A 12508-nucleotide genomic window follows, 5' to 3' on the forward strand; every position below is an offset into this window, starting at 1 on the left:
AATGCAGTAAAAGGCAGCAAAAATGAGGCATACCAGCAGACTCTTAGGAGCAGAAGTAGCGTGGCCTAGTGGAAAGAACACTGGCCTTTAAATCAGAGACCCAGGGTTCTAATCCCTGCCTCATCACTTGCCTCCTGTGTGACCTTGGGCATGTCACTTCCCTGGGCCTCAGTTTCCCCATCTGTAAAATGGGGATTCACAATGTGTTCCTCCTACTTAAACTGTGAGATCTATGTCTCAAAGGGATTGGGTCCAACCCAATTATATCTATCTTATCCTTTAGTATGGTGGTTGGCATATAGTTTGGCACATAGTAAGCACTTAAATACCACAATTATTGAACTGTTGCAGACACATCGGGGCCGGCTAAAAGCAACAAGCCAGGGATTGCTATCCTGGAACAGCAGAATATCAGCTAATAGATCTCACTATCAGGAATTTTTCCCTTATACAAAGCTTACATTTTTATTCTATTACTGTGTGCACACTTCCTTGTTCCTTTCTAAATAATTAATTTACCTCTTTTATGTTTATACCCTTCTGCTATTTGTAGACATTTAGTTGGTCTCTTCTTAGTCTTCGCTTAGCTAAGCTGCACATATTTAATTCTTTTAATCTTTACTCATAAATCAATCCTTATAGCCCCTTAATCATTCTTGTGGCTGCTCTTCCAACTTTCTCCAGCTTGCCTCTCTAAGCCAGGTAATGAAATGTCCAAAACTGAATGCAGTTTTCCAAGTGAAAATTCACTCAGGTTAAATAGAGGGACAATGTTTCTTCATCTGAAATCAGAACCCTAAGATATTAACCTCGTTGTGTGCCGGAGTACAATGCTGCTCTGGCTCTTGGCTTCCTTTTGGCCTTGCCTCCCCTCAAACATCTGGGCATCTGATTATCTTTCTCCAGATGTTAGCTTCGGTTCATGTATTGCTCCGTGTTGCCTTTTCTACACCCCCTGCAATTTTTACATAGTTCTGTCGTTCTGTCTTTAAGCAGGGTTTGCAATACCCTCTTGCATGTGCATCATTCATTAACTTCCTGTTTACTCCATTCCAAGCTCATTAATAAAAGGGTTATAGCAGGTGAACCCTCCCCAACCGGCTGAGTTGACAATTTTCATTAACCATTGCTTGCCATCCACCTGACCGCTTCCTCTGTCTCTGAATCAAAGCCCATTTGAAAGTCTTCCTGCTCTTCAAGCGCCAGGAGGCAAAACGTAGCTGGTCGTGTTAATCTGCTGCTCTGTTTATTGTAAACCTCTTTCAGCAAGTGCAACTGAGGTTCACGGGAGGCCACCGTTAGCAGAGATTTGGAAGCCGGGGTGTCCTGGGCCTAGAGGGGACTCGAGAGGCAGAGCGTTCGAATGACAAGGATCCTGCCCGTTCGGCCCGAGAGCCTTCGGCCACAAGACGGTGGGTTCCAGACCTCCTGCCCGCTGGCCCCAAACCAGCCTAAAGGTTTTCTACGAGATTTAAAGAATAATTTCCTGTTGGAAGGCTTGTGCCCAACCGAGGGGTGGAATCATCTTGGCAGGCCATTAAAAACAGCAGAGATTCATCTTCTAGGAACAGTACGTTGTGGTCCTGCCAGAAGGAAGAATAAACTGCCTTGAGAAAAATACTCTTTCGGGAAAAAAGAAAAATGTCGTGTGGAATCGACCTCAATGATTTATGCTGATCTTTTCCCCCCTTTCCTACAAAATGTGGGCAGGGCTTGGAATCTCTGAAAATCACAAGCAAGGCTTTGCTTGTTGAATTCCCAGTTACAGAGCCGGCTCTAAGATCTCCCGGCCTGGGAGATATTTTGGGGGCTGACTGGCAGCCCGGCAGAGAGAAGGGTATGTACGTGATCTAGATAGCGGCAGTGGACCGCCGCCCCTCGCACGCTGCGTGGCCGGAGAGTCCTGATGCGTGTGCAGTTACAGGCCAAGATCGTATTAAGAGGAGTGTGCTTAGTACAGTGCTTTGCAGTAAGCGTTCAGTAAATACGACTGAATGAATTTAATTTGAAAATCGGAGATGAAGCTGCTACTACTTACACACTCCCACACCCAGTTGTCCTTCGTATTTGCAGTCGCTAGTGACGGCGATCCCCAATGAAGCACCGTGGGCCAGTGATCCAAACGAGGGCTGCGCATGAAATAACATAATAAAGACAGAAGTAGTTAATTCTTCCTCCTAATTAATGGGGCTCTCTGGCCACTATGGTAATTCTGATACCTGAAACTATTAACCGTCGACAATCTTACTCTCTGCCGTAATTGCAACATTTAACTTTCAGAGGCGACTACTCTAAGTCTGTAGCCCAGTACTTGGTGGATTTCGATGTTCTTTCACAACTGACCATTCACCAGAGGAACATGAGCTTCAGTGCCCTATACAATGTTTACCCGAAGTGTAGATCGACTAAAAGAGCATAAAACAATAAGCCCTTCCATACGGCTCATTGTGACTCAAATTAAAGAGTTTTCTACATTGAGAAGGCAAGATTATTTGTACATTTTAAAATACGACATATGGCTATTTTCCAGGATTCGATATTTCAAAATGAAAAGGCTCTTCAGGGATGGCAGAAATGACATAGGCCAAAACAAAATCATTTCCGAAACCTTTCAGAGGCGAATTCTGAGAAATCTTTTGCACATAAGGATGCATCTTACATTCACATTTTTATGACCCATATCAATATTTTACAACCCCAAGGTAATAGTGAAGATTTTCCAAGGAGAAATGCAAACATTAAGAAAGTACAACCTCATTCACTTAACCTTTAGGCAGATACTGCCTTATTTGCAAAATGAGCTAGTTGTCTGTAAAACTGGGGGCTTTGGAAACCAAGAATCATTTCCAGCACACATCCCTCTGTGTAACTTCAGCGGCCTTTCAAAGGGTCACATACCCACCTAGGAAATTTTGTTTTTTTTAAAAAACACCATTACTGCAGAGTTATGGAACAACACTTTCAGGCATATTTTGTTCTCAAGGCGCAGCCCATCAGATGCTTTTTGTGACAACTGAAAGAAAAAAAACCCTCAATTGAGGAGAATACCACCTTTGATGAGTACATACTCCAGCACATCACAGCAATCCCACTTGGATCATTCAATCCATATGGAAAATTCAAAGGAATTCGTGCCACAAATGCCTAATATAGTATAAACCTGAAGCCTATCTTGAGTGAAAACGAAAAACTCCATCTCCGGCAGTCAGATTTCACATACATAGGTTAACTTGAAAATCAGGTCCCTATTTACATATAATGACGTGCCAAGCACCGTACTAAGCCCTCGGATAGAAACCAGATAATCAGATTGGACACAACCCCTTCTTCCTCACAGGGCTCACTCTAAGTGGGAAGGTACTGAATCCCCATTTTGGAGATGAGGAAACTGAGGCACAGAGAAGTTAAGTGACTTGCCCAGGATCACACAGCAGGTACATGGCAGAACCAGAATTATTCAGGTCCTGACTCCCAGGCCCATTCTCTTTCCACTAAGCCATGCTGGCTCTCTATACCCTCTCTGGGTCTTAAAAGGGCAGGCCTATATATTATTTCAGCTCTCCAGGGAGAGTAGCAGACAGAAACTCAGAATCATGGGAAAATACTATAGTTTTGGAGCGTCTGTGGGAATTCTGCACAATATAAACTATTAATATTGCTTGGAGAGGCACCATGGCCTAGTTGAATGAGCAGGGGAACTCAGTCAGGAGACCTGGCTCCACAACTCGGTTCCTAGGAGAGCTTGCACCAGCCACAAGCTTTTGTCCCTCTAGAGTGTAAGCTCCCTGTGGGCAGGGATCCTGTCTACTACCACTCTCCCCACCTTCAAAGTCTTATTAAAATCACATCTCCTCCAAGAGGCCTTCCCAAACTAAGCCCTCATTCCCCCATACTCCCTTCTTCTTTCTTCATCAACTTTGCATTTGCATTTGTAACTTTCATTCAACCCATCCTCAGCCCTACAGCACGTATGTCCGTAGCCATAATATATTTTAATGACTGTCTGCCCCACTAGATTGTGAAGTCCCTGTGGGCAGGAACATGTAATAACAATAATTACTATTATGATATATAAGCACTTACTATGCCTCAGGCACTAAACACTGGGGTGGATAAAAGCAAATCGGGTTAGACACAGTCCCTGTCCCACGTGGGGCTCATAGTCTCAATCCCCATTTTACAGGTGAGGTAACTGAGGCACAGAGAAGTGACTCGTCCAAGGTCACACAGCAGACAAGTGGCAGAGCCGGGATTAGAACCCACAACTTTCTCCCAGGCTTGTGCTCTAGCCACTATGTCTATCCACTCTGTTATACTGTACTCACCCAAGTGCTTAGTACAGGGGTCAGCACACAGTAAGCGCCTGTGTGACCTAAGGTTCCCATGCCAGCCACCTTATAATCTCCTAGAGACTCTGATTTTCTTCCTTTCTTGATCCAAGGAATTTTTAAATTTAATGAATGGCTGCACCAAGATGAAAATGTTGACAGCTACTCAGATGTTTGTAGCCAATCATTTCAACCTCCTTCTCCACCATACCCTGTAGCAGAGCTGGTAACAGGTAACAAAATTGACGGATTTGTGTGTCCTCAAACCACCTTCCGAAGCTGAGGAGCAAAAATATTACCATAAGAAATGTGAAACAAAAGAGGAGAAATAGGAAAGCTGAATGAACTCTCAGTTTAGGCAAGTGGAGGAACTGGGAATCAAACCTAACTCCCAGGCCCGTGCTCTTGCCAATAGGCCACGCTGCTTCTGTAACGATTAACAATACTCTAACGTCAACGGTAACATTAGCAAGGATCACTGGGCCACCCACCAAAAGGGGCCCAGGGGCTGAGACCTTTGAAGATGTTATTTTGGCAGAGATGAACTCCATTTTGTTGGAGAAGATGTTCTTTCTGGTAAATACAAGGCAAAGCTGTCAGCCATTTACCCCCCACTCCCAGGCCCCCCACCACCCCCTGCATCAGCAGGTGATAATGATCTGGGCTCATTAAAAAATATGCATTACAAATTTGCCTCATTCTAAGACGGTTACTGACAAACCTACAGCTAAGGAACGAATTCAGTTTCAACAAACGGTTACTTTAGAAATGATTAGTTCTTCAGCTATGCCCATAAGCACTTCAATTAAGCGGTGTAACATGGATTTTACTGTTACAAATAATTCAGTAGAGTATTAATCAAACCTTGGATGAATTGTTACCAAAATCCCAGTGGGAGGCCCCCATACAAGATTACATTGATTTGATTCTTTAAAATGGAAATTCACGTTATGTAAATTGCAATCATAATTTTTTGGTTGTTTTCAGTTGGGTTAGAAAACGTGTTCAAGTTACTTATTGATGCTGCATGGATGAGAGTGTAAATACAAGGGAGTTAATTATTTCCCACCTCAAAAACGTTTCCTGAAATTTCATTTAAAATTTTTATTGGCAATCTGGAAACACAAAAATATCCTCTCACCCCGATCAAGGGAACGGCAAATGGTTTATGCTACTGACAAGCCCATTTATAATGCGACGCAGCACAGAAATGGAAGGGGGTGGAAATAAAAAATGGTGGGCATTCTTGTCTCTCTGCACAAAAAAGATAGAGAGGACCGTTTTTTCTTGCATCGCAGCTTGCCACCCTTCGCTCCCAAGATGATAAATTCAACTGGGAATTCCAGGATGACCTCAGTTTGACTGTAAAATGTCTCAATCATTCAATCTTTTCCGGCGACCTGTCTGCTTTCTTTTCGCAGCTCACGGCACATTCTTTAGAATCCTCCTCTTTGAATTTTTCAAGAGCCGGCTCTTGGGGGAGAAGCGACGTGCCATACTCTAGGGATTGGGCTATCGCATCAATTGTCCATTTGTCTTCACGAAGGGCGTGCTCTTCGAGGGTAAACGGTCCCTGTTTGGTTCGCGTCAGCTCTTGTACGCTGGCACAGGAAGAGAGCTCTGCAGCGGCAAAAGTCAAAGCCCGATAGGTAACTGGCTCTTTATTTAATATCGATCCAACACCAAGGCCAAAACCTCTTACAAACTTCCTTGCAGGAAAAATCTGAAAAGTCCACTAAGCACTTCACCCTCCCTACCAGATACAGGTGATAATGTCTGTCAAGATGACCTGGTGGGGAATATCGGTAGGAAGCAGTGCTTCACGATGTTCCCACTTAAGCCTTTTGCTTTCTTTCTTCAACTGGCCTCAGACTCGAAGATTAAATTTCAGAGGAACGGGCGAAGTTGATTACCTTCCCTTCTCACCCTAACTGACCAGGTAATTCATTCTGTCTTTGAAAAGCTCACCATCCTGACGGTCCCATCGTTCTTTAAATATGACTTCCCTGGTTTTCTGTACTCCCTCCTTTTCCCTTCCTCCCTCTCGGTTTCCAAGTATCTTGTGCTGCTGCTCCTATATTGCCAAAAGCCCAAGGATGGTAACATAGTTAGAGTTAGCAGACTCCATCAAGCTCATGGTTGGATACGTGGCATTTTCTTTCTTCCCTTCCACTGAAAAGGAATGACCCTCTTGGCTTTTTTTTCCTCCCTCCTTCTCTCTCCCTCTTTTCACTCGCAACTTGCTGCCGCTGCTCCTGTATCACCAAGAGCCCAAGGAAAGTATTACAGTTAAGGTCGGCAAATTCCAGCTCTTGGGTTGGATACTCGGCATTTTCTCTCTTTCCACCGAAAAGGAATGTTGTTTCCCAAGTGAGTGTTCATTCTTACCTTTGCCAATGTCACTGACCAAGCTTCTGATATAAAAACCTCCTCCACACTCAACATCTGGAATGTTAACAGTGACATGGTAAATTGCCTGCCCTATGAGAGATCTACTTTCCATAAAAATGATGCCCCAAACAAATGTAAAAATGCACTACGCAAACAATCAAGTGATAAAATATTTATAGGGCAGAGTATAAATTATTCATCTTGTAGCATATGTGTTGGTGAGATTGCAGAGCAGAGTGTGGGGAAAGCAAACAACAGTAACCCAAAGAACACATTTAAAATTAACTGACAGGTTGTGGCATTTCAATAAATACTTTGGTCTAGTTCCTTTAAAGGTTTCCAAAGGTTAGAAATCTCAACTTTAAAATGATGAAAAGTAGGTTTCTTTATCATAAATATTTTCAAGTTGGTACTTGCCCTTCACCTTGGGGTAAGGCCACACCAGCAGGAACACTGGCATTTTAAAATATCCCCTTAAATGTCAAGGTGTGCTGCTGCTAAATATTTCACCTGGGATTATCTATTCAAATCAGGGCCTTCTCTACCGTCCGAGCCCTTTCACGGCAAAGATCTCATTTGTCCCAGTGCTCTGCGCACAGTAAGTGTTCGATAAATACCACTGATTGAGTGAGCTTCCTGTGAGGATAGGTGGAGCAGATGTTGTTACCCCCAGGGTATAGGTAACGAAATCAAGGCACGGGGAGATGACGTTAGGACGCAAGTTTTAGGATTCCCACCCCAGTAGTCCCTCCACATCCCACAGTACCCGCTACTGGGTATATTTAAACCTCCCCTTCCTCGAACAAAAGAAGAGGCAGGCATGGGCAGGTTTGCATTTCAGACACGTTCCCCTTACCTAGTGTGAATAACGGGGGCTGGAACTTTTGAAGAGAGAGACTGTACACTGTGACTTGCCTCGCCGGTTTGGCCTCTACTGTTTTACCTTTCTTCATCAAAGTTGAGAGCCTTTGGCCATCTTTCTTCAAAGCTGAATAGCTAAAAGGGATTTTAAAAACAATGAGAATGGATGGAAAAGGAGATAGAGAAGTTAAACCATCACTAAAGACCTTAACTATGGGTACAAATAGGGGAGAGTCTGCTCCTGGATTTTTGGTTTCAAAATACAGGGCAATTACTCGTGTTTTCATTACGCCGCCATGTAAAAGCCTTCAGGATTATGACTGAAGTGAATAAATACTAATAAATTGACACTTTAATTAGCTCTAGGAAAGAAGCTACGGTGCTGCAAAATGACTGAATAACAGACCTGTTGCCTGTTCTACATCTGCGGTAGTACAGGACACCATAATACTAATTATGAATGTAAGGAAATTTTCCAGAAGGAAAATGACAATCCTGAAAAATCTTCGCACACCAATTTAGCTGGGGAAAATGAATGAAAAAGTCACTAGGTCCCGATATTTTCTTCCAATTACTGCATCCAAACTTACTTCTTATGAGTGTGGGAGACTATAGCAAAGGAAATGAGAAGTGTTCTAAAACGCTGATTACTCATTCATCCCTGAAACTCCAATCTTGCATTTCTCATACAGAGTATCTTAATAACTCTTGAAACGGTGGTCAGCGTGTTTTCATGCCTGGACAAGGAAAGTGACCATTGGGAAGCAAACATGAAAGTGATATATAAAGCTACCTGCTCATTATCACCATCAACAGCACATGGGAATTTACAATCTACTATGGAAGGCAACAGATCCAAACAGACAAATATTCAAGAGATAAGGGAAGGAAAGCATATTTACCAATGGTGATAAACAAATTCAAGAACCGAGTTTGGCAGATTTGAGTGGGGAGAGAGTTTATAGGTCAGAGACCTGCGAGTCATGAGTGAGGTACTTAGGTTAGCTTGGGAGAGTCAAGAGTGCAAGCTGGGGTAGCATGTCCTCCAGTGACCCAAAAGACAACTTTCATGAACTCAGCTTTCAAGTTTACAGCCAATCTGAGTCAACGCCGCAATGACACGTCCCTAGACGACTTCCTATTTTTCCTTTGAAAAATGGGTAAACAAAATTTCATTTACCTCATAATTAGGGGCTAAGCCCTAATCTACTTTTCTCTTTTAACACCTAAGACTATTTAGATGACCTAAATGAAACTGCACTTTTAAAAAGTGGGGATCATTTGAAAACATGCCCATGTGGATGCTGCAGTGTCCTTTCGAAGGAATAGCTAGCTATTCAAAATATTACATGAAGTATTAAAGCAGAGACACTATAATTTAAAACATCTCTGCCTCTCTCGAATAAGTGAAAAAAATGACAAGAAGGACCACGCACAAATGTTGGCTCCCGCCTCTCTCTCCGGTTGCTCCATTCCAGTGAAGCTGCTGCAGAGTCTGGTGCCTGGACCATAATGACGGTCACTTCTGCAACCCATTTTCCTCAGCTGAGTCTTTTTGTTGCATTCAAGAAGGGTCTTACGGGTTCTGATGCCAGAATCTCCAGGAGCGCACGCCTTCAAGGGGTGGAATGCTCTCCAGCATCACCAACGCCAGACCCCGTGGGCCGGTAAAGTGTCTGCTATGCAAATGGCATACTCCCAGAGTTTAAAATTCTCCAGAGGATGCTCAGATGTCTCCATTATCGATCATTATTTAACGTTTACTGTGCATGTAGGGCACTCTACTAAGCACTTGGGAGTGTACAATCTAACAGAGTTGGTGGACACATTCCCTGCCTTGGTAGAAACAATCCCTGCCTACAAGGAACATACAGTCTGGATACACACGCACAGTTCCTTGGTTCTGGCCAATGTCTTGAGGCATCTGCAGATTTTCTAGGCCCCCTGGCTTAGCAATCTAACCCTAGTAAGCACTTTATAAACTAACTTTGTTTTTGTTGATGATGAGGGCGGTTATGTCTGGCAAGCTGCTGCACCAAAATGGTTCTTGTACAGAAGGCTGCTATCTGGCCTCCAAGTTGGGTTTGCTAGCTGTTTTGTAAAATTAAAAACTCTTAAAGTAAAAAAGTCCTCTTTCTTCGGTTGGAAGATGACCCTGGAAAGAAAATGGCTTACAGTGGAGGAACTTGCATGATGTCCCCTGTAAACTTTTCCAGAATGCATTCCATGTCTCTCTGGGTTATCTGATCTGCCAAAAGGAAAGAAAAACAAACATTACCACTGATACAAAAAAGCCACCCCCACAGGCACATCCTTTCTTCGTGACATCAGAACCTGTGAAAATGAATCCATTGCTAAAGCCTAAGCTTCAGATTCAGCGGATGGGATAAAAGGGTTTGAAAAGGAAGATCAGTACCACATTTTCTATTAATTCAGTATGCTTTAATGACTTTTGAGAAAAAAAGGTGTGAAAATATCTCTCTCTTCATCTTTAGGAAACTGCTGCCAATATTTCTGAAGTGCTCAATTACTCTGAAAAGGGCAAAGAAGAACACAGCTGGAAATAACTCTTTCAAGTCTCACCAGGCAATAAGCAATTTCAAGGCCAAACCAAAAAGCTACAGTTTCAATGACCCACTTGTACGGGGCAAATGAATACTTTAAAGATCACTTTTCAGTAAAAAAAGCAACTTTTAGCCCAAGCAGCCCGAGGATTGCCTATCTAAGTAAAACCTAAAGTTTGGACTGAGCAGACCAGTCGATGCCTCTGAAAGCCTGTGCCACCACTCCTGTCTCTGAGCTGGTCGGGGTTCCCTGCCGTCAGGATAACAGCGCATCCGGATTTTCAGCTTCCCCGGTTCTCGGTGCCATCTCCCAGGGGAGCTCAGGGCATCACCAAGAATCAGACAGGCTGGAGGCAGAGTAAGGGCAAAGCCAACAGTTGCCAATCAGCAGGTACCTAAGAGAACACAATTCCAGAATTACGGGCCTCCATAAATCAATGGTTCTCAAATCCTCCCAGACTGAATGGGTGCCTAAAAGGCCCACAGTCCAATTCCTAATGAGTCGTACACCATTAGCGCTGATCAGACCTAAAGAGAACCTGAAATCACTGAACACTGCCCCGTGAAGACACGTGGCCAATTTGTCCCTAGGGCTCACCATTACCGGTGCGCTCTGTCCCGACTCACAGGGATAAAACCGCTGGTGAAAAATAATGCTGAGATGTCCAAGATATAAAATGGAATATTTTTGACACAGATCATCTTCATTTAACAAACAACTGTCCTATCATCTTCCAAAGAAATACTGAATTACACTCAGATCAACCATAAACCATATTTTCACTATGGCTCGAAAGCTGGTAGAGAATTGGGGAATATTTACCCAAGAACACAAGCTGTTTGGATACAGCAAGCTGTGGTAAAGAAATATTCTATGAGCGCATGCGTGCGCACGTTGGAACGGGTGCATAGCACAGAGCACATTTTCCTTAGGCGGGGTTCTGCAGCAGGCTACACGTCCTCCTTTTCTAATTTTTCTAGTTTGAATGGCCCTTCCTTTCCTTCTCTTTGTATCTTCCCTTCCTCTGACATTTTTCGTTCTTTCTCTTCATTCAAATGTACGACATATTTAATAAACATCAGTCACCACTGTAAGTGCATTCTTGAATGCCAGATAAAAACCTCTTAAATCATGAGTCAAAAAATAAGGGGATTAGGGTCTTGAAATAACATTTATAATACAATTCTCATATAAATGGAATCCTTGGGCAAGTATTCAGCTCTAAGGTTAAAATTATGTGGAAGAAGAGAGACTGACTGGAAAAAATACTGCCTTCTCTTCTCTAACTCTTCCCCATCTCTCTGTTTCTCCTGTTTTCATCCCATCAGTCCCCAATCCAATTTGCTTTCTAGACTTCATAATAACGGTAATAAAAGTGGTGTTATTTGTTTGGCACTACAATGTGCCAAGCATGTACTAAGCGCTGGGGTGGATACAAACAAATTGGGTTGGACACAGTCCCTGACCCACATGGGGCTCACGGTCTTAATCCCCACTTTCCAGTGAGGTAACTGAGGCACAGAGAAGTGAAGAGACTTGCCCACTGTCACAGCAGTCAAGGGGAGGAGCTGGGATTAGAACTCAGGTCTGACTCCCAGGGCCATGCTCTAGCCATTAGGCCACCCTGCTTCCCATTGCTGCTTCATGTCAGCAATTCCTGAGACGCTGCTGCTAGGATGGACTGAATGCTGAGTTACGCGGTAGAAGAAGAGGACTCATTTCCCAGGGGGTTGGATAGGGGGAGAAAAAGGTCTGCTGACTTCACTGCTTTGCTTTCTAGAGCTATTGATGAAATCAGTGGCAGCTCAATATGGCAAGTTCTGGAGTCAATTCAGTTTGTCCTCACAGCACACTCTTCTGCCAGGATAAGTGTTTTCACTAGAATGCAGTGGCAAATAAAGGAGCCTAGCAACGCCAGGCTCTCTAGGATAGAGTGCAAGGAGAAAATGGCCATACCAGCCGCCATCAGACTCGCTGAAAACTACACCGTGGAGTTCTACAAGAAAAGAATCACCACTACTAGAACTGGACATGCCAATTTCTCTTCAATTTAACTTTTCTTCTTGAGGAGTTTCATTCTTTTGTCTGCTGAAGCTCTAGCTAAAGTCAATTTGACTATTCAGGCCCGCCTTCTTCTCACCAAGGCTTTTATCAAGCTCCTACTGTGTACGGTGTGTTGAATTTGGAGTCGGGAGCGCATAACTAGAGTAAAGGACATGATTTTCACCCTCAGGAAGTTTGCACCTGGATCCTTACCCTTTATCCTTTGGGCATGTGCTATTCACTCCTCCCTCTCCCCCAGCCGCAACGCACTCATGTCTGTAACTATAAATTATTTATTTATATTAATGTGTGACTCCCCC

The 12508-nt window shown here is 43.5% G+C and overlaps 1 protein-coding gene across 2 annotated transcripts in view; it reads right to left on the bottom strand.

Moving 5' to 3' along the window:
* Window positions 1-210: 210 nt before the first annotated feature.
* TRUB1 (TruB pseudouridine synthase family member 1) overlaps window positions 211-12508 on the bottom strand; it is a 30983-nt gene continuing 18685 nt past the window's right edge. The window contains exons 5-9 of one of the 2 annotated variants that reach the window (XM_039914328.1): window positions 9756-9828; window positions 7576-7715; window positions 6717-6773; window positions 2039-2129; window positions 211-1583 (exon numbers count right to left, since the gene is read on the bottom strand). In XM_039914328.1, coding sequence (XP_039770262.1) covers window positions 2077-2129; window positions 6717-6773; window positions 7576-7715; window positions 9756-9828 — 323 coding nt within the window. In that variant the 3' untranslated portion in view covers window positions 211-1583; window positions 2039-2076. Of the gene's footprint in view, window positions 1584-2038; window positions 2130-5412; window positions 5949-6716; window positions 6774-7575; window positions 7716-9755; window positions 9829-12508 lie in introns of those variants that run through there. The other variant, XM_001513822.6, reaches the window with a different exon arrangement.

The sequence above is a fragment of the Ornithorhynchus anatinus genome, chromosome 16 (assembly GCF_004115215.2).
Source record: "Ornithorhynchus anatinus isolate Pmale09 chromosome 16, mOrnAna1.pri.v4, whole genome shotgun sequence".
Classification (NCBI taxonomy): Eukaryota; Metazoa; Chordata; class Mammalia; order Monotremata; family Ornithorhynchidae; genus Ornithorhynchus; species Ornithorhynchus anatinus.